Below are 20320 nucleotides of genomic sequence, written 5' to 3'. Positions count from 1 at the left end.
ATCAGTCATTAACAAATCGAAGATTTCAGAGAAGCAAAATAGAGGTCCTAAACCGGTGAGAGTTAAACTCGCCATAGCTAGTAATGCAACAGACCAGGCCAAACTGCTAAGATCGGGAAGAGGCTATACCTCTTCCTAAAAGAAATGAAGCTCCTTTTGTGGAATGTCAGGGGTTGCAATGCCCCTAACAAATTGTGCTTGATCAAACGAGTGGTTGATCAAGCAAATGCAGAGGTGGTTTTCTTACAGGAGACAAAGTTAAGTGGAGATAGTAAGGTTTTACTTTCCAAGAAACTTATATCATGGTAATGCTTGATGGTAATGTTGATGGCACTTCTGGTGGTTTGGGGGTTTTTTGGAAAGAGTCTTTTGTTTGTGTTTCTTTGATTGATTCGAGGTCGTGTTGGCAATTAGTTCAGGTTTCTTCCTTTCAGCTTCATATGAGTTGTTTAGCTTTCAATATGTATGGTCCATGTCAGCAATCTTTAAAATTACAATTATGGATGTTCTTATCGGAGAAATTGTCACAGTGGAAGGACAGTTTGGTGGTTCTTGGGGGTGATTTTAATGCAATTTTATCTTTGAATGAGATACTTGGGGGATCGGTCAACTTGCATAAAAGCCATCAAGATTTTGTTGATTTTGTGTTTAAAAATAATTTACAGGATATACCTTTTATGAATGGTGTTTTTACATGGACAAATAGAAGGAAAGGTTTTACTTACATTGTAGAGAAGATTGATCGCTTTTTACTGGGTGGTGATTGGAGTAGCATGGATTGGTTATTTCAAGCTGATATTTTGCCCCTCATAGGATCAGATCATTTTCCTATTTGTCTTAGCATCAGAAATGAATCAACTTCAGAATGTGCTCCTTTTAGATTTGAAAAGATGTGGTTGCAATCAGATGGTTTTTTGGATTTGGTTAAAGGCTGGTGGACTACAACCCCCAAACGAAAGGGCTCTTGTGCTTTCAAATTCTTCAAGAAGCTACAATATGTGAAGGAACAACTAAAAGTGTGGAATACGGTGGTCTTTAAGAATATATTTGTTGAAAAGGAGAGGCTAGAAGAACAGCTATCAGAAGTGAACGAGGTAGTTATGATAGGAGGTATGGATGTAGATTTGTTTTTGAAGGAACAGCAACTGAAAAAAGAGTATGAGGAAGTCTTATATAAGGATGAATTTTTTTGGAAACAGAAGTCTTGTGAAGCTTGGCTTAAGGAGGGCGATTGTAACACTAAATATTTTCATAATTTAGTCAAAGAAAGAAGATCATCCAATAAAATTTTCTCTATCAAGAATGATGATGGGGTCGTTCTTACAGATCAAGGTCAGATCAATGATGAAGTTGTGAGGTTCTTTAAGAACCTTATAGGATCCCCACATGCAGGTGCCTTGGAAGAGGGTTGTTTTGGTTTGCTGGATAATGTCCCAAAGCTGATATCAGAGGATTAGAATTGTATGCTTAACATGTTGATATCCTTGGAAGAGATCAAGTCTGCTCTTTTTGGGCTAGGGAAGGATAAATCTCTTGGCCCAGATGGGTTTCCATCTCTCTCTTTTCAAGAAACATGGAACTTTATCAGGAATGAGTTATGGGAGGTTGTGGAGGAGTCTTGAAAGAATAAATTTGTGTTTAAAGATTTGAATAATACCTTTTTGGCACTCATTCCTAAGAAAGGTGAAAGGGAGACCTTCAGTGATTTCAGGCCTATTGCTTTATGTAATATTGTTTATAAGGTATTTTCAAAAGTAATTGCTAACAGATTGAAGCGGATGTTGCCCACAATTATTTCCTTAGAACAGAGTGGTTTTGCTCCAGAAAAATCAATTTTTGAAGGTGTTATCATAGCCCATGAAGTAATGCACTCATTGAGAATGAAAAAGGAGGCAGGCATGATGTTAAAGCTGGATATCCGTAAAGCATATGATAATGTGAATAGGCCTTTTTTGTTGAGATTTTTGAATAAGTTTGGGTTTAGTGATTGTTGGTGTAAGTGGATTTTTTCTTTTATTGATTCTCTTTGTATCTCAATTCTTGTTAATGGGAGTCCACAAGGCTTTTTTGAAATGGAGAAAGGTATACGCCAAGGTGATCTGTTATCTCCTTTTCTTTTTATTATTTTAGTAGAAGTCCTAGCGAAAGCAATTTCTAGAGCAAGAAGGGAAGGACGGTGGAGGGGATTGCAAGTTGCTAGGGGTGTTGATCCAATGACTCATTTGCAGTTTGTTGATGATAATGTTCTTATGGGAGAAGCTTGTATCAGGGAGGCGAAATGTATGAAACTTATGCTTGAAGATTATAGCAAGGTAACTGGGCAATGTATCAATTGGCAAAAAATTGAAAATTTCTTTTTTAACATAGCAAAAAAGATTCAAACTAGAATATGCCAAATTTTGGGAGTTAAGCAAGGGTTGTTGCCTAGCAAATATTCAGGCATTCCTCTGTTTCAAGGTAGAAATTGTGCAAATTTATGGAAAGAACTGATTGACAGCTGTATCAAACGTTTTGATAAAGGGAGGTGGTTGACTTTTGCGGGCAAAATTCTTCTTCTTCAAACTATTATTTCTGTTATCCCTACTTTTCCATGAGTTGTTTGAAGATTCCTATGGAGGTTCTCAAGTACATAGAACAGAGGATGAGGAAATTTGTGTGGAACAAGAAGCAAAATGAAGAGAAAATCCCATTGATAGCATGGGAATCTTTGTGTAAACCAAAGATACAAGGGGGTGTGGGACTTAGGCAGTAGCAAGTTGTGAATAAGGCTTTGGAGGAAAAGCTGATATGGGAAATGTATGAAAACCCAAACCAAATGTGGGTTAAATTTTTACAAGCAAAATATCTTGATTCTAGGGATCCATTGCGGATTTTGACCGTCGGGGGTCAACTCTAGATTGTTATGTGGAGGAAAAACACTCGGAGTTAGGCCCATGTTGGGTATGGAGGGACCCTTCAAAATTGCAATTGACAGATGACTTGAAATTAAAGTTGGAAGGCATTTTCAAGGAGTGGTAGATTTTTTTGAGCAATAAGAAGGATAAAATGGTATCATATGCCTTTAAGAGTGGACGTTACTTGGCAAAATTGGGTTATTAGTTGAGTGCAAATGTGGCAAAGCTTGAGGGATAGCCACATAAGTTGTGCTGGAATAAATTATGCTTGCCAAAGGCAAGAGCTTTTACATGGTTGGCTTTGCAAAAGAGGATTTTAACATATGATAGAAGATACAACTATGGTTTTGTTGGTCCTTCCCACTATGTGTTATGTTTGAAGGCAACGGAGTCAGCAAATCACCTTTTAGCTCAATGTGATTTTGTTCAACATTGTTGGATGAAGCCTAAGATGCATTTGTGCTGGGCTGCTCCTCTCCTAGATTTGGTGAAAGGTACTTTTCAATGTTGGCCAGTTAATTTTAAAAAATCTTTGTACTCTAACATTTGGTTTGTGAGTCCAGCTATAGTTGTTTGGGAAACTTAGAAGGAGCAAAATTAGCGTATCTTTCAAGATAAAATGGAAAGTGTGGATAGTTTTTGGAACATAATTCATCGTTCTATTGAGGAATGTATGAATGCAAGTGGTTTTCTTCAGCACCCTAGAAAATGTTTCAATAGCTGGGATAGTAGAGTGCAAAAATTCTGAACTGGGATCAGAATTAAATGGTCAAATGATGGTGATTTAGACAAGGTAAAGAAGATTGATAGGAAAGAAATCAGATGGCGATTGCCCAGAAAGGATTGGATCAAAATTAATTTTGATGGCGCGTCAAAAGGGAACAAAGGAGTGTCTGGTGTAGGGGTGGTCGCTAGAAATGACAAGGGTGAAATTATAGGATTTATTGTGAAAAGGTTGGCGGATGGAACAAATAATGCAGTTGAAGTTGAATCTGCACTGATGGCAGTTATGTAAGGAAATTTTTTGGAGGTAAGGCACCTTCATTTATAAGGAGATTGAAAATTGATTATTGAAGCCATAAGTAAAGGCTCGATGAAGACATGGCTTTATCAGAACGTGATTCAAAAAATAAGAGAGACATTGGACACCTTTGTGGATTTTAAGGTAAGCCATGTGTACCAAGAAGGTAATGCAAAAGCGGATAAGTTGGCCAATTGGGCTACAAATTTCTCATGCATAAATGCAATTGAAGTGAATGATTTATGAATGATACGATGGGATTCCATTGATGGAGGTGGTTTTTTGATGATTGTTAGTCATTATGGTGGTGGTTGGATGTTTATGGTTTTTGAATTGGAGCGTGTCAAATGTGGCTATGGGATGCTTATGAAACTTTATAACTAATACTTTAGCCTTTGTCAGTGTTCATATTGTAAAACGACAATTGGCATTTAGTAGGTGATTTGGCTAAAGGATTTTGCATGTGTGAAGGTGCCTTTATAGACAAGCTAAAGGATGAATATAAGCATAAGGAATTTTTATTCAAAATAGAGGTCTCAGCTTTTTGGAGAACAAGAGGAGCTACACAAAATGGAAGCTTCATTTTGCTCTGACTAAAATAAGGAAATGAAGGCATTTAAGGGACCAGTAAGTAAGGAACGTATGAAAGGTGTGCTGAAGATAAAATCGAATGCCATGGTGGATGTGGTGTTGGGGGTGATTGGAATGCAGTTTCAGGAAAGAGCGGTAAAGCAACGCTCGAATTTGGATGTAATCGCTATGGTGGTCGCATGGGGTTTGGAACTAAACAAATCTACTAAGGAAGTGAGGTATATGGCAAAGACATTGTTTGCTGAGGATATGTTGGGTAGATTGGATTCCATTTTAGAATGGTCAGTCCCAGGTATTGGATCAGATTTTGTGAAATGCTTCAAGGACGAAGATGAAGGCAGACAATTTGGTTACATTTAGTTTCTGAGGTGGAAGGTATGGGCTGATAAGCCCTCTCTATATAAAGAGGCAACAGAAGTGTGGGAGCGAATGTGGGAGGAGCTGAGCAAGATTGAAGATGGAATGAAGCCTTCGGGGGAAGAATGGACTACCTTCCCTCATCTTAAATGCAACCCAAAAGGATAGTGAACTTGATTAGAATGTCATTCCTGATAGGGGTGGATTCCGGCTCCAAATGCAGAAAGCGGATAGCAGTGGAAGCAGGCAATAGTTGCCAAATTTTGTACTAGATGTTATGTAAGTAGGAAGGTGTTTAGATTTGCAGGGTATTGGAGTTTTTTGAATGTACGATGGTGGATAGTTTGTATTAAGGGATGATAGTAGATTAAATTTTTTGGTATGCTTGAATTAAGATAGTATGTTATAGGAGTTGGTAGCAGTTGTTTAGTGTGTAGTTGTAGGAAGGTGTGGAATCACTTTTTGATGTTATTCAAAACTTTATATGTAATCCTTTTTATATTAATAAAATATCTATTACCAATTTATTTTTTAAAAAAATTGAACTAATTTTTTTTCATATAGTATTATTAAAATGTTGAACATTATTAAGTAAATGTTAGAGAGACTTGTTAATTGTTTTAAATTAAGAAATTAATTTCTTTTAATATATCATTCACATTTATCTACAAGTAAAAAAAAACAATTTAAAAAATTCACAGAGAACACTGTTTTAAAATATCAATCACACGTATTAAATATTTTCAACTATTAAATAGTCTCTATAAGCTGCCAGTGTTTCCATGATTTTGGTGGAAATTTTTTCCTCTTTTTAGCCATTCTCATATAAAACAAAACAAATATGAATAAAAAATAATAATAGAATACTCTCTTCTTTAACAAACAATGAAAATTATACGATGCCAAACGTGGATGATGAATAACACGTTTCATTTTGCGTGTAAATTACTTCAATAATCGAATGTGAATCTCAAAGTAATGAGTGTTGAACAAAGATTACTGACACTACAGTTTCCATGTATTGAATTGAACATCACATTAATTGACTATTTGAATAAAGCAATTGAAATTTTGGGATATGTAGATAAGATTTAATATGTTTCCCCCTCTTTGTGTTGTCCTATCCATGTCCTTTGTCAGTAATCAACTCATGGATTTACAAGTTGCTTGAGCACACAGGAGAGGTTACTGTCCATTTCTGACAAAGTATGGTGTTGTGAATGACACTTATTAAATGTAATAAATATTGTTGATAATTTTTCTTATTTTTTCAACTTAAAAAACAATATAGAGCCCAGGAAATTATAGTAGACCAATGAAAAAAATAGACATAAATAAGTATAAATTAATTTTAAAATAATAAGTTTTCTAAACTTTAGAATTTGAATTTTAGAGCAGCACAAATTAATAGACAGGAGGTCAACTGAAAATATTAGTACCCTCCCTATTTATAGGCAGGGACTAAAAAAATATCTTGTTAAGATTGTCATATAAATTTATTTATAACGATTTATATGTCTTTTATTATATGTAAACGTTAGTAATATATAAATAATCATAAATGTAATGACTTTACATTTCATAATCATGAAATAAAAAATATGTTTGCATATCATTCAAATATGGACTAAAGGAGATAATAAGTAAAGATCTTCAACAAAGATTGTTCTCGCATCTTTATCTTCCAAAATTACAAATTTGGTAAATTCATCTTCTTCTATCAAAATTCCTTGTAGAAGTCTTTATATGATGTTTACTTAAGTCAATCTCAAAAACACTGATAGGGAAGATCTCTTGGTAGTTCTAACATTATGTGATACCCACCCTTTTTGTCATTTAGACTGTGAATATTGTTGTTAAACCCAATCAAGCTCTTTTGTGAACATGTTAGTCCTCAATGAAATTTGGAATGTAATACTTTGATATATAGAATAATCAATTTTATCATGTAAGTGGATAGTGATGATGACTTGCTTATGATGATGATACTTTATATGCTCTTAATTAGTAATTATAGTTACCTTCGTGTTGATATTCTTATGTTGGAATATGTTGTTATTTATACTCATCTCTTGCTTGCATTGGTATGGTGTGTGTGCCTGTTTGATGTGTGAAATACCCAAAATGGACATTTGCTTTGTTGTAGCTATAATGTTTAACTATAAATTATATTTTCTTGTAGATTTTTCTTTGATCTTATAGAGCTAGATAGAAGTTGCAGAGGAATGTTGTTTCTTTTTGTATTTTCAAAATCTAGGTATTACAATGAATAAATCATAGTAACTAATAAAATAGAAGTGATAGAAGTCATATGCAGCAGTACATACTAATATGTAAATGATTCTAAAATTGTACCCGCAGAGTCTGATTTATTTTAGAATAGTACCAATACAGATGTACTTCAAACAAGGTTGACACTAGCTAAAGAGGGGAACCAGCTACAAACAAAAAAGTTCAAATGATAAAGCCCAAGCTACTCCAATAAAACAACTCTAGTCTGCTACAAATAAACACCCCAAAATTCCTCACGTGTGCTACTATAATGAAACACCAGGCTGAACCAAAGTGGTTGTCTTCCCTAAAAATCCACTACCTACAAAGTGTGACTACAATACTAGAAATTGATCATTTGCCTTGATCAAACTATATGCATAAGAACCTTCGAATCTAATCTTGTTGAGGGCTACATCCCAACAAATATGCTCTCAGCACTAGGGTTTGTGTCCTAGGTGAGGAATTCTCTTCCAGAGCAATGGCATTCAAAATAGGGCGATAAAAGATACTCAACTTTAGTTTACCATCTCCTTAGATTCCCTCTCCAAGGCAATCAAACCCTAAAAGAACCCTAAAGTGAATTTCATTTATATAACATTATTTCCCTAATAAAGCCATCCAAATAGAAAGGAATCATTACTTTATTAATGAAACATAGCTCCAAGCATCAAATAAGTCTCGACAAGTGATAATCAAATAGTAGAGACTGAGTTCTTTCCAATGAGCTATCACGCATAGGCAAACCAATCCAAATGGAGCCAAAAAACTCCTTATTACTTCAAAATGGCTAAACACTTAGCCTTATTTAAATTATTAAAATGCTAACTTGGGAGAATATTTAAATATATTAAAATATTTCCCAAGTAGCCAAGGAACAATCGAAACACCTCTAAAACATGAAACTGAGTTTGTCACTTGCCTATGACTAATGTTGGACAACCTAGGCCAACTAGCAGTCTCACCCTCAAATCTAGGGATACTCCTAAAAAATAGGGAACACACCCAAATATGCTGAAATTATGACCAGGGGGTGATCTCATAGAACCTCAACTCTAGAAAATATCACCACCCCTAAAAGGTAGGAATCTCCTCATAAAATCAAGGAACTGCCTCCTAAAATCAAGGAATTGCTCTCAATTGATTTACTACTACTTGTAATATCAAATCCGAACTTTGAAAACCCTGACTGAGTCCATGATCACCACTGCCAGCCTACAAGACTCCATAATATGCTAACTCTCATGTCACTACTAGACATAACTAAAGAGGGGACATGACAATGTGTTTGATATAGTCGAGGAAGGGAGTTGTAGTCACCTGCAAGTCGAGATCTTCACAATGTATCACTCTTTGTCATTGGTTTTTAGTTAGATATATATTAGTACATGCTCATCTTTTATGTAGGTTTTTAGGTATCAAGCATCAACTTCTTTGAATTATCAAAATGAGTGTTTGGGCTATCGCAGTATCTCAATAGTAAGAGAGGGGGTATAATTTTTAGGTTTAAATCTCAGCCTAAACCTATTTATTGTCCCAAGGAGGACAATTATCTAATTGGCTACTGTTACCACATTTTTCTGCCCCGCCAAATTTCAAAATTTGAGTGTTACCCCACCCAATGGTCACCTCCCAGATTACTAATATTTTAATACCCACGAAGATATTAAAATTACCTAAGTTCTGAACCTTATGATATTTTTGCGCCTCGCAAGTTCTCTGCCGTCAGATCAAGGTCGATCGACGGTCGGCGCCATCTCGCTATGATGAAGTTGTGCGAGAGTTACGATGGCAACATAGCGTCTGGTCGACGCGTGTCCGGTGGGTCCAGCTTGCAGGGCAGAGGATGGCGCGGGTCGAAAAAGTTTTATCGCGGGCTAGAAAGCCCAAAAGATGGCAAGGTGCCATGGCGCTAACGGAAAAATCATGAGTTTTTCGATAGCAACATAGCGCCTGGCTGGCCGGAAGGTGTTCGACGATGAGTTCCAACATTCGGCGGGCAAGTTCGCGGCGACAGGAGTGTTCATGGCGAGCGGCCAGTTTCACGGGCTAGAAAGTCGAAAAAAGCGACAAGGCACCATGGCGCCAACAAAAAACTCACGAGTTTTTTGTTGGTGACATAGCGCCCAAACGGAAAGTCCATCAATGGTGAGAGCTTCAGGCAAGCGGTTGGGTCACGTCAAGTACCTCGTCTGCCCAGCCGAAAAACCCAGTGCTACGGCGGTGAATTAGATGAAGCCATGTGTCCCTCAGTAGGGTCAAGGCAGTATGGGCCCTTTGGGTTGGTGCCTTGTCAGACCGAGGTGGTGTTTTGTTAATCCAATGGGGAGCAACCACGTGCACCAGGTCAGAGTACAGTCAGCGTCGCCAGTGCATGAAAGGGTTAAGATCTCCACTGTCGGATCAACTCAGATCAATGGCAGGCGCCGTCGCGCTATAGAAGAGCTGCACGAGAATTATGATGGCGACATAGCGCCTGGAGGACACGTGTCCTCGTGGGTCCAGGGATGTCAGTGAGGACCCGTTAGACCATTGGTACATGGCCAGTTCTTATTCATTAATGCGCTGAGGAGAATGATCTACTTTGCTCACCATCAGATCAATTCGGATCAACGAATGGCACCATCTCACTATGGTGAAGATGTGCAAATTTTACCATGGCGACATAACACCCATCCACCACATGGATCAGCAGGGCCAGGTCTCACCAGATATCGCTAGGTGTCATTTGGGGTGGCGCAGTTGCTGAGGTGGCGCCAGATAGGATGGGCTCGGGGTAAGGACAGCACGGAGTACGACAAGTCTTCATGATCGTCAGATCGAGACAGATCAACGGCAGGCGCCATCGCGCTATGGAGAAGCTGCGCGATGTATATGTTGGCGACATAGCGATTTGTCAACACGTGGCTCACTGGCAGACCAGGGTTGGCTGTTGACCAAAGGACGGTTAGCGGCTGGCAGTTAATGTAATTGTCACAGTTAATATTAATATCTGCAAAGGTGGCGCAGTTAGTCCGATGAAGGTGGTCAACCGCAGAAGGACTCCCTAGGTGGCAAAATAAAGAGAGATGATTGGCCCAGCTGGTTTATATAGCCTGGTTGACTTTTTGACTTTGACAGATTCACGAACTAGGAAGCAAAGATGATCGATGTTATCTTGCGATCTGATCTTCACGATCAATTTCGACCTACCAAAAATGAATGCAAGGCATAGGGAAACACTCCACCGTCTCAGTCGATCCATCTATTGTGTTAGGATCATTCATTAGCACTGCTTCTGTCTACTCGAGGTGTTCCTTCAGTTGAATATCTGATTTTGTACTTCAGAACCATGCTCGAGTGTGATCTTTGATCAACTATTTTTGGGGTTCAATGGCAGTAGTTGAGTAGTTAATGCAGAGCTAGTTTCCTCAGTTATGCCTGAACTATAAAGGCAATTTTGTGATCTTTTCTTAGGGTCGACCCTTCTCTGTTATTCTCTGCTACTGCTTGCAGGTTTGCAGTGTAAAATTCCCTGTGTCTCTGAACTGTATAACATTCTATATCATCTCCTTCAACCATCGATGTGCATGTGCGCTCATCTTGCCTCTCATTGCTGTACTGTTGAGATCTATGACTGGCATATTGTATCTATTCTTGGCCTATTGGATAATGTATAAGCGAAACCCTTTTCCTTGTGTTATTCAACTGGTTCTCTGATCTGTATGTGGTTACTGATTGACATAAGTCTGAGTGTGTATGTCTTTGAATGTTATCTTGGTTTTGTAGTGCACATATGGGCAGAAATGGGTCTGAACACTCTATTTTGGTGCATCACCTCCTTAGAATAGACTAGGTAGATTTTCTTTCGTGCTCTTTTTTCTCCCTTTTCCTCTCCAAGAGTAGATAGGTGCGCCCTGATAGTAAGAGGAAGCCGACCTTCTTCGGAGACTCAACCTCACATTTCAAGTCCCACAGCTTGGAGGTTGTTTCCATGTTTCACTACGTTGTCCTCACGCATAGGCCTTGGACAAGGGTGCAAACCTAAGTGACAACAGTTTTTGGCATGCCCGGTGGAACTACAACAACAAGATTTACAAATTTAAAGTCTACTGGTGTCAAAGAAGGAAGAGTTTCAGAGATTAATGCTGAAGAGGTGGTGTTGGCTTTAGTATTCAAGCCTTCAAGAGGCTAGTTCTTCAAAGTACTTAGCGACTCTGAACATCAACAGATCTGGTTCCAGGCCAAAGTTGCAGTGATTCATGCCCAGGGCTGAAACAAGGGTATCTTCTAGAGGTAAATTTCAATATCAAGAGCTTTCTCTTTCAAATCCTAGAAGAAGGAGGACTAGAACTTCATTATCACCAGTTAGGGGTGCAATAACAGTTAATATACCTGTAAGGTCTGTCTCTACTCCTCCTACTGCTCGAACTCAGCCTAGATTGCCATCAACACTCATCAATAGAACACTTGTTTACATGGCACAACCAAGAGTTCATGCTTTTGCCACCTTTAATGGTGGGAGTCCTCTATTGTTAGCCCAAAGGCATGATATACCAGTATCTGCACTAAAAAGTATACCTGATTTTACTAGTGAAACTTCCATCTCCCCTTTAGAGCATATCCAAGAAGTAGCAAATGTCTGTAATATTCATGGTATTATAGAGGATGATGTTGTTGTCAGACTTCTAGCCTCATCTCTAAAAGGAAAAGCATTACAGTGGTATAAAGGCTTAGCTCATGGTTCTATAACTAATTGGGATGAACTAGGAGCAGGATTATGCAAACATTTTGAGGATAGAAGTGACCATCTGTCACTATTAGAGCGGTTGACTACAATAAAAAGAGCCCTCCATGAGTGTATGACTAATTTTAATTATAGATTCCAAAAGACATGGGATAGAATACCTACTGCAGTGAAACCTACCCCTGGTAATGCCTTCTTGCATTACCTTAGAGCTTTTAACAGTGATATTGCCACTACAATCCAAACTATGGGAGGAGATACCTTGCCTAATGCTTATGAGATAGCCATAAAAGCTGAGAACATCCTAATACAAGGAGGAAAATTGGCTCCAAGGCCCCCTATGCCTTTCTTTCCTGATGTTCCTAACCACCAACCAGCAATGGCCCCTCTTCCTACAAGTTCTACATCACAAACCCTTACTCTAGTCCCTCAAGCTTCTACATCCTCAAATGGGATAGATGAGCTCAAAGAAATGCTCCAAGGTCTAGTGCTGAATAGAGATAAAAGAGAGAAGACCCTAGATAAAAAATTGCAAGAGCAGGGGAGGGAGTTGAAGGACCAGGGGAAGAGATTAGAGGATAGTCTCTCTATGATACAAAAAATGAGTAACAAGGTGGTGGCCTTAAAAAGGCAGCAAGCTCAAAGTGGCAAGCCTCCCCAACTGCAATATCAAGCTCCAAGTGGTGGTAGGCTTCCTAATCAGTGGAATAGCTCCTTTGATCAAGGTAGGCAAAATAGTCATGCTTCTGCTTCAAGCTCAAATCAGAACAGAGCTATAGTCCCTCAAAATAACTTGGCCCAAGATCAAGATTTCTGTCCTTCTTGCAACTATTCTTATACCTATTGCATGTGCCAGAAGGCAGAATCTTATATGGCCCTAACTATCCAAGAACCTGCAGCAAAGCAATCATACAAGGAGGATCATCCCAAGGAGGCCTCATATATTCAAGGACGTGATGATTGCTCTTTCATGAATCATCAGGTTAGGGAGCATTGTAATGTAAACCAGGATTTCGTTGCTCATAACACAAGAAGCAGGAAGAGAGCTATGGAACATGCTACCCCTCCTTCTCCTAAGAAGGCCTCAACTTCAAGTGCTACACCTCATATACAAGCAACAAATGAACAAACAAGTACTTCACAACAGCAAAAGCAAAATTCTAGAAAGAAAGATGCAGGTGATCCTTATGTTGCCCCATCCAACCTCTTATAAGTGCAGCTCCCAAAGTTTCTACCAAAGTTCCTAATGCACCTTTCAGTGTGGTAGAGAAAATGAAGAAGGCCAATGTGAATATCTCCATGTGGGATGCTGTTGCTACCATACCAATGCAGAAGAGGATGCTACAGTAAGAATTAGAGAAGATTGAACTCAAGGATCAGCCATCTATCATGGAGAATGCCACAAGTCTAGTACAACCAGCAGGGGATGTGGAGACAAATAAAAAGGTTAGACCTCCTCCATTATATGTTTTTCTGATTATAGGAGGCAAGTTAGTCCACAATTGCATGATAGATTCAGGGGCTAGTAGCTCAGTAATTCCCAGGTGTGTTGCCGATGCTTTAGGAATGAAATATGAACCCATTGTTAGGGATGTGTTACAATTAGATGGTAGTACTGTCAAAACTGTAGGTATCCTTAGGAATGTGGAGATGGCCCTACATGCATGCCCTGGTTGTACTGTGATTCAAGATATATCTGTTGCTGAATTCAAGCCCTATTTTGCCATCTGTCTTTCAAGAGACTTCACTGCTCAGATTGGTGGATTCATAGCTGCTGATTGGTCATATATGTCATTTAAGACCAGATATGGAGCCAATGCCTCAATTAGAGTAGAACGTCAAGCCCTTCATCACACTGAACCCTACACTCCCAACTTCATCAATATGAATTGCCCTATTCTAGAGATGGATGAAAATTACATAGTAAATGAGCCTGTCACTTCCATAGTAGAGATTCCTGATTTCTTCTTGGATGAGTGGGAAAATGCATATCAGTTTGAGCCTGTGTCGAAAACTCTTGAGACAGGCCTTAGTACATATTGCATAATAGAGAAAGAGGCTCAAGTTCCTGATCTTGCTGGGACTAATGATGATATAAATGGAATATGGAGTATGTACTTTGATGGCTCAAGGAATAGAAATGGATCAGGGGCCGGTGTTATGTTGGTCTCTCCTACACAAATAAGATACTACTTCTCCTTTAGGCTCCAATTCAGTTGCACCAATAATGTAGCCGAGTATGAATCCTTGATTCAAGGTCTCCTTGCCCAAAAGAGAGGAATTCAAGCCTTGAAAGTATATGGAGATAGTGAGTTGGTAGTCAATTAGGTGAGGAATCAGAATATCACCAAAAATGGCCTGCTCAAGTCTTACAAACACAGAGTCTGGGATTTGCTTGAGGGCTTCAATGCATTTAATATTCAGAGCATTCCTAGGAAAGAAAATAGACATGCTGATAGACTTGCAGTAGTGGGTGCAACTTATGATGTACCAGGGAATCTTGAGTTGGAGAAGAAGCAACAAATAAAGGTGGTAGTGAGGCCTGCTGTCCCTGATAATAATACTCATTGGCAGGTGTTTGATTCCGATGAGCAGATTGTGAGCTTCTTACAGAATGAGGCAAAATTCTCAAATAGAAACCAGTCAAGACTGCAAGATCAATATGGTGATCAGATCATTCATCTCAGTTCCAACAAGTTGCCCAAGGGTCTCATTACCTTGGAGAGTGTCTTTAATCCTGATGATCAAACAAGAGGCAAAGGAATGAATCTAACTGCAGAAAAGGATGATTATGCCCCAGTTACAATTGCTGATAAAAAAATTCTGAATATGGGGAAGGTATGTTCTGAAACTGAGCAAGAAAACTTCATTCAGCTATGTCAAGAATTTAATGATGTATTTTCTTGGACATATGATGACTTAAAGTGGTTTGACCCTAGTTTGTTTCAGCATACCATAGATTTAATTGATAAGGCCAAACCAGTAAGGCAAAAATAGAGGCCAGTGAATCCTAAGATTGGGCCCCTAATGAGAAAAGAACTATCCAAGTTGATTGAGGCTAACATAATTTTTCCTATCAAGCACTCATCATGGGTAGCTAACCTTGTCCCTATAAGGAAGAAGAATGGGGAAATCAGATTGTGTGTGGACTTTAGGGATCTTAATCAGGCTTCTCTTAAAGATCACCATCCTCTCCCTTCCATGGAGAAAATTCTATCCAAGGTCAGTGGGTCAAGGAGATTTGCTTTTCTTGATGGATTCTCTGGTTACAACCAAGTGCTGGTTAAAGAATCTGATAGACATAAAATAGCATTTACTACTAAATGGGGCACCTATGCTTATTGAAAGATGCCATTTGGACTAACAAATGCAGGTGCCACATTTCAGAAGGCAATGGAGATGGCTTTTAGAAAATTAATTGACAAGTTTGTCTTAGTATACCTTGATGATATAACTGTATATTCAAAGAATGTAGAAGATCATCTTGATCATCTGAGACAGGTATTTCTAAGATGTAGAGAGTTTGGGGTTTCCCTCAACCCAACCAAGTGTGTCTTTGCTACAAGCCAAGGAAAATTACTGGGACACATTGTATCTAAGGATGGGTTGACCATTGATCCAGAAAGAACAAAGGCAATACTCGCCCTTCCTCTTCCTAAACACAAGAAGGGGCTGCAAAGTTTCCTTGGTAGGATAAATTTTGTAAGAAGGTTTATTCCTAATCTTGCTATCATGGTGAAACCCCTTACAGCTATGCTTAAGAAAGGTATGGTCTTCTCATGGACCAAGGAAGGGAAGGAGAGTTTTGAAGAAATCAAGACAGCCATAGCCTCAGCCCCTACTCTCATGAACCCAAATTTTGAGAAAGACTTCATCCTCTACACTCTAGGTGGTGTGTCAAGTATCTCTGCTATCTTGACTCAAACAAATGACAAGGATGAGGAGCAGCCCATAGCCTTCTTTAGTGAAGGGCTTAAGGAATATGAAGATAAGTATAGCTTTGTGGAGAAGCAAGCCCTTGTGGTCATCAGAGCCTTGAAGAAATTTAGGCACCTCTTATCCCACAATAGGATCCATTTGTTGGTGCCCCATGCCAGTGTAAAAGATTTTATGTTAAGCAAGGATATCAGTGAAAAGAGAGCTGGATGGATCACTAGGGTAATGGAATATGATGTTGATATTCAGATTACCAAGTTGGTAAGAGGGAGAGGGTTGTGCAAAGAAATGTTATCAGGTCAGGATTCTGATGAAGAGGCTGCTATGGTATTAACAGAGCAGCAAGAGGAAGGAAATGTTAATGGCCCAAAGAGATGGATAAATAATATGAAGAGCTTCTTATTAGGGGATGGATACCCTTAGGGATTGGACAGAACTAAAAGAAGACAATATAGACTGCAGTCCATTCCCTATGTTGTAATTGATGGTATCCTATTCAGGAAGGATTTTAATGGGACCCTGTTGAGATGCATTGAAGAGGATCAGGTTGAAAGGATGATTAAAGAACTTCATGATGGCCCTGATGGCGGCCATTTCTCTGCAAGAACAACTGCCATGAAGATCATGAGGGCTAGTTATTATTGGCCATCTATGTTCCATGATTGTTATGGATATGTAAGAAAATGTGAGAAATGTGCTTTCTTTTCAGGCAAACAGAGGCTTCCAGCCCTCCCCCTCTGTCCTATTCAGGTGGATCAACCCTTTACCCAGTGGGGGTTGGATTTTATAGGCCCTATTAATCCTCCATCTAGTGCAGGTCATAAATGGATTTTGGCTGCCACTGATTACTTCACTAGATGGACGGAGGCAGTTGCCTTGAAGGATGCCACAGAAGCATCAGTTGTTGAATTCCTTGATGGGATTGTATCTAGGTTTGGCGCTCCTTCTACTATCATCTCAGACAATGCCAAGTCTTTTGTTGGGACCCAAATTTGTGCGTGGGCAATGGATCACAACATCTACCTGAGCACATCATCAAATTACTATCCCCAGGGTAATGGTTTGGCTGAGTCTTCCAACAAGAATCTGATCAGAATCATAAAGAGGACAATAGAAGACAATCAGAGGGTCTAGCATAAGAAATTAAGAACTGCTCTGTGGACTGATAGCACCTTTTGTGCTAGTATATGGTAGAGAAGCCAGACTTCCAATCTCATTGGAGTTCCCATCCTTGGAGTTGGCTCATCAGCTGGAATTGATTGAAGATAGTGCCATGTCAGTAAGGATGGCAGAGCTGATGGAGCTAGAGGAAAAAAGAGATAAAGCTATGAAGACCCTGGAGTTACATCAGCAGCAGATGAAAAGGAGTTTTGATAAGAAAGCTAGGGTCAGAACTTTCAAAGAAGGGGATTTAGTCCTCAAATGGGATGCTGATAGGGCGAAACGAGGAAGACATTCTAAGTTTGATGCATTGTGGAGTGGCCTTTATCTAATCTCCAATTGCAAGCAGGCCAATGCATTCTAGTTGAGCAGGCCAAATGGTGAGATACTGCCCATTCCAGTCAATGGGATCTATCTGAAGCCCTATTTCTAAAGTTTTGTGAAACCATGTACATATTGGTTTAGGTTCCCTTCTGTTGTTTCCTGCTTTCAATAAGTGCACGGGCACATGGTTATCTCTGGGAGTTGCCAACCTTTCAAAGTTTTGGCAGTTTTGAGTCTTCTGTTTCTAGGTTTCAGAGACTAGGGTTTCATTTTTTGGCCTTTCATGGTAGGGTTAGGGTTACATAACGCCCAGATTTTGTCTTATTTTCTAACTCTGTAGCCCAATGGATTTTACAGGCCACTGGTCTCATGCATCAAGCAGGCTCATGCCCCTTGTGAGTCACTAGAATGTTACCACATTTTGTCTGCCCCGCCAAATTTCAAAATTCGAGTGTTACCCCGCCCAACGGTCACCTCCCCAATTACTAATATTTTAATACCCACGGAGATATTAAAATTACCTAAGTTCCAAACCTTATGATATTTTTGTGCCTCGCAAGTTCTCTGCTGTCAGATCAAGGCCGATTGACGGTCGGCGCCATCTCACTATAATGAAGTTGTGCGAGAGTTACGATGGCGACATAGCGTCTGGTTGACGCGTGTCTAGTGGGTCTAGCTTGCAGGGCAGAGGATGGTGCGGGTTGAAAAAGTTTTATCATGGGCCGAAAAGCCTAAAAGATGGTAAGGTGCCATGGTGCTAATGGAAAACTCACAAGTTTTTTGATAGCGACATAGCGCCCGGCCAGTCGGAGGGTGTTCGACGGCGAGTTCCAACATTCGGTGGGCAAGTTCGCGGCGACGGGAATGTTCATGGTGAGCAGCCAGTTTCACGCGCCGAAAAGTCAAAAAAAGCGACAAGGCGCATGGCGCCAACGGAAAACTCACAAATTTTTCGTTGGCGACATAGCGCCCAAACGAAAAGTCCATCAACGGCGAGAGCTTCAAGCAAGCAGTTGGGTCACGTCAGGTACCTCGTCTGCCCAGCCGAAAAACCTAGTGCTACGGTGATGAATCAGATGAAGCCATGTATCCCTCAGTAGGGTCAAGGCAGAACAGGCCCTCTGAGTTGGTGCCTTGTCAGACTGAGGTGGTGTTTCATTAATCCAATGGGGAGCAACCATGTGTGCCAGGTCAGAGTACAGTCAGTTTTGCCAGTGCATAAAAGGGTTAAGATCTCCACCGTCGAATCAACTCAGATCAACGGCAGGCGCCATCACGCTATAGAAGAGCTGCATGAGAATTATGATGGTGATATAGCGCCTGGAGGACACGTGTCCTTGTGGGTCTAGGGATGTCAGCGAGGACCCGTCAGACCGTTGGTACGTTGCCAATTCCTATTCATTAATGCACTAAGGAGAATGATCTACTTTGCTCACCGTCAGATCAATTCGGATCAACAGATGGCGCCATCTCGCTATGGTGAAGATGTGCGAATTTTACCATGGCGACATAACACCCATCCGCCATTTGGATTAGCAGGGCCAGGTCTCACCAGATATCGCCAGGTGTCATTTGGGGTGGCGTAGTTGTTGAGGTGGCACCAGATAGGATGGGCTCAGGGTAAGGATAGCACAGAGTATGATGAGTCTTCACGATCGTTAGATCGAGACAGATCAACGACAGGGTGCTATGGAGAAGCTGCGCGATGTATATGTTGGTGACATAGTGATTTGTCGATATGTGGCTCATTGGCAGACCAGGGTTAGCTGTTGACGAAAGGACGGTCGACGACTGGCGGTTAATGTAATTGTCATAGTTAATATTAATATCTGCAAAGGTGGCACAGTTAGTCTGATGAAGGTGGTCAACCGCGGAAGGACTCCCCAGGTGGCAGAATAAAGAGAGATGATTGGCCCAGCTGGTTTATATAGCCTGGTTGACTTTTTGACTTCGACGGATTCATGAACCAGGAAGCAAAGATGATCAATGTTATCTTGCGATCTGATCTTCGCGATCAATTTCAACCTACCCGAAATGAATGCAAGGCATAGGGAAACACTCCACCGTCTCAATCGATCCATCTATTATGTCATGATCATTCATTGGCATCACTTCTATCTACTCGAGGCATTCCTTCAGTCGAATATATGATTTTGTACTTCAGAACCATGCTCGAGTGTGATCTTTGATTGGCTATTTTTGGGGTTCGATGGCAATAGTTGAGCAGTTAATGCAGAGCCAGTTTCCTCAGTTATGCCTGAACTATAAAGGCAATTTTGTGATCTTTTCTTAGGGTCGACCCTTCTCTGTTATTCTCTGCTACTGCTCGCAGGTTTACAGTGTAAAATTCCCTATGTCTTTGAACTGTATAACATTCTATATCATCTCCTTCAGCCATTGATGTGCATGTGCGTTCATCTCTCCTCTCATTGGTGTACTGTTGAGATCTGTGACTGGCATATTGTATCTATTCTTGGCCTACTGGATAATGTATAAGCGAAACCCTTTTCCTTGTATTATTTAGCTGGTTCTCTGATCTGTATGTGGTTACTGATTGACATAAGTCTGAGTGTGTATGTCTTTGAATGTTATCTTGGTTTTGTAGTGCACATATGGGCAGAAATGGGTCTGAACACTCTATTTTGGTGCATCACCTCCTTAGAATAGACTAGGTAGATTTGCTTTCATGCTCCTTTTTCTCCCTTTTCCTCTCCAAGAGTAGATAGGTGCACCTTAATAGTAAGAGGAAGCCGGCCTTCTTCGGAGACTCAACCTCACAGTTCAAGTCCCACAGCTTGGAGGTTGTTTCCACGTTTCACTAGGTTGTCCTCGCGCATAGGCCTTGGACAAGGGTGCAAACCTAATTGACAAAAGCTACTCATCAAAATTTGTATCACTACTAGACATAACTAAAGAGGGGACATGACAATGTGTTTGATATAGTTGAGTAAGGGAGTTGTAGTCACTTGCAAGTCAGGATCTTCATGATGTATCACTCTTTTTCATTGGTTTTTATATAGATATATATTAGTACATGCT

General features: G+C 40.0%; 1 protein-coding gene across 1 annotated transcript; it reads left to right on the top strand.

Annotated features, from left to right (window-relative positions):
- Positions 1 to 302: 302 nt before the first annotated feature.
- LOC149552593 (uncharacterized) lies at positions 303 to 1457 on the top strand. The gene has a single exon (XM_089790215.1). It carries the CDS (start codon positions 303 to 305, stop codon positions 1455 to 1457), a length of 1155 nt encoding a protein of 384 aa, XP_089646341.1.
- The last annotated feature ends 18863 nt before the right edge of the window (positions 1458 to 20320 follow it).

Source organism: Cupressus sempervirens, chromosome 6 (assembly GCF_028749045.1).
Source record: "Cupressus sempervirens isolate cs-2001-9-10 chromosome 6, ASM2874904v1, whole genome shotgun sequence".
In the NCBI taxonomy this organism is placed as follows: Eukaryota; Viridiplantae; Streptophyta; class Pinopsida; order Cupressales; family Cupressaceae; genus Cupressus; species Cupressus sempervirens.
Note: the sequence above shows the minus strand (reverse complement) of the source record. Positions and strands in the feature narration are given on the sequence as shown.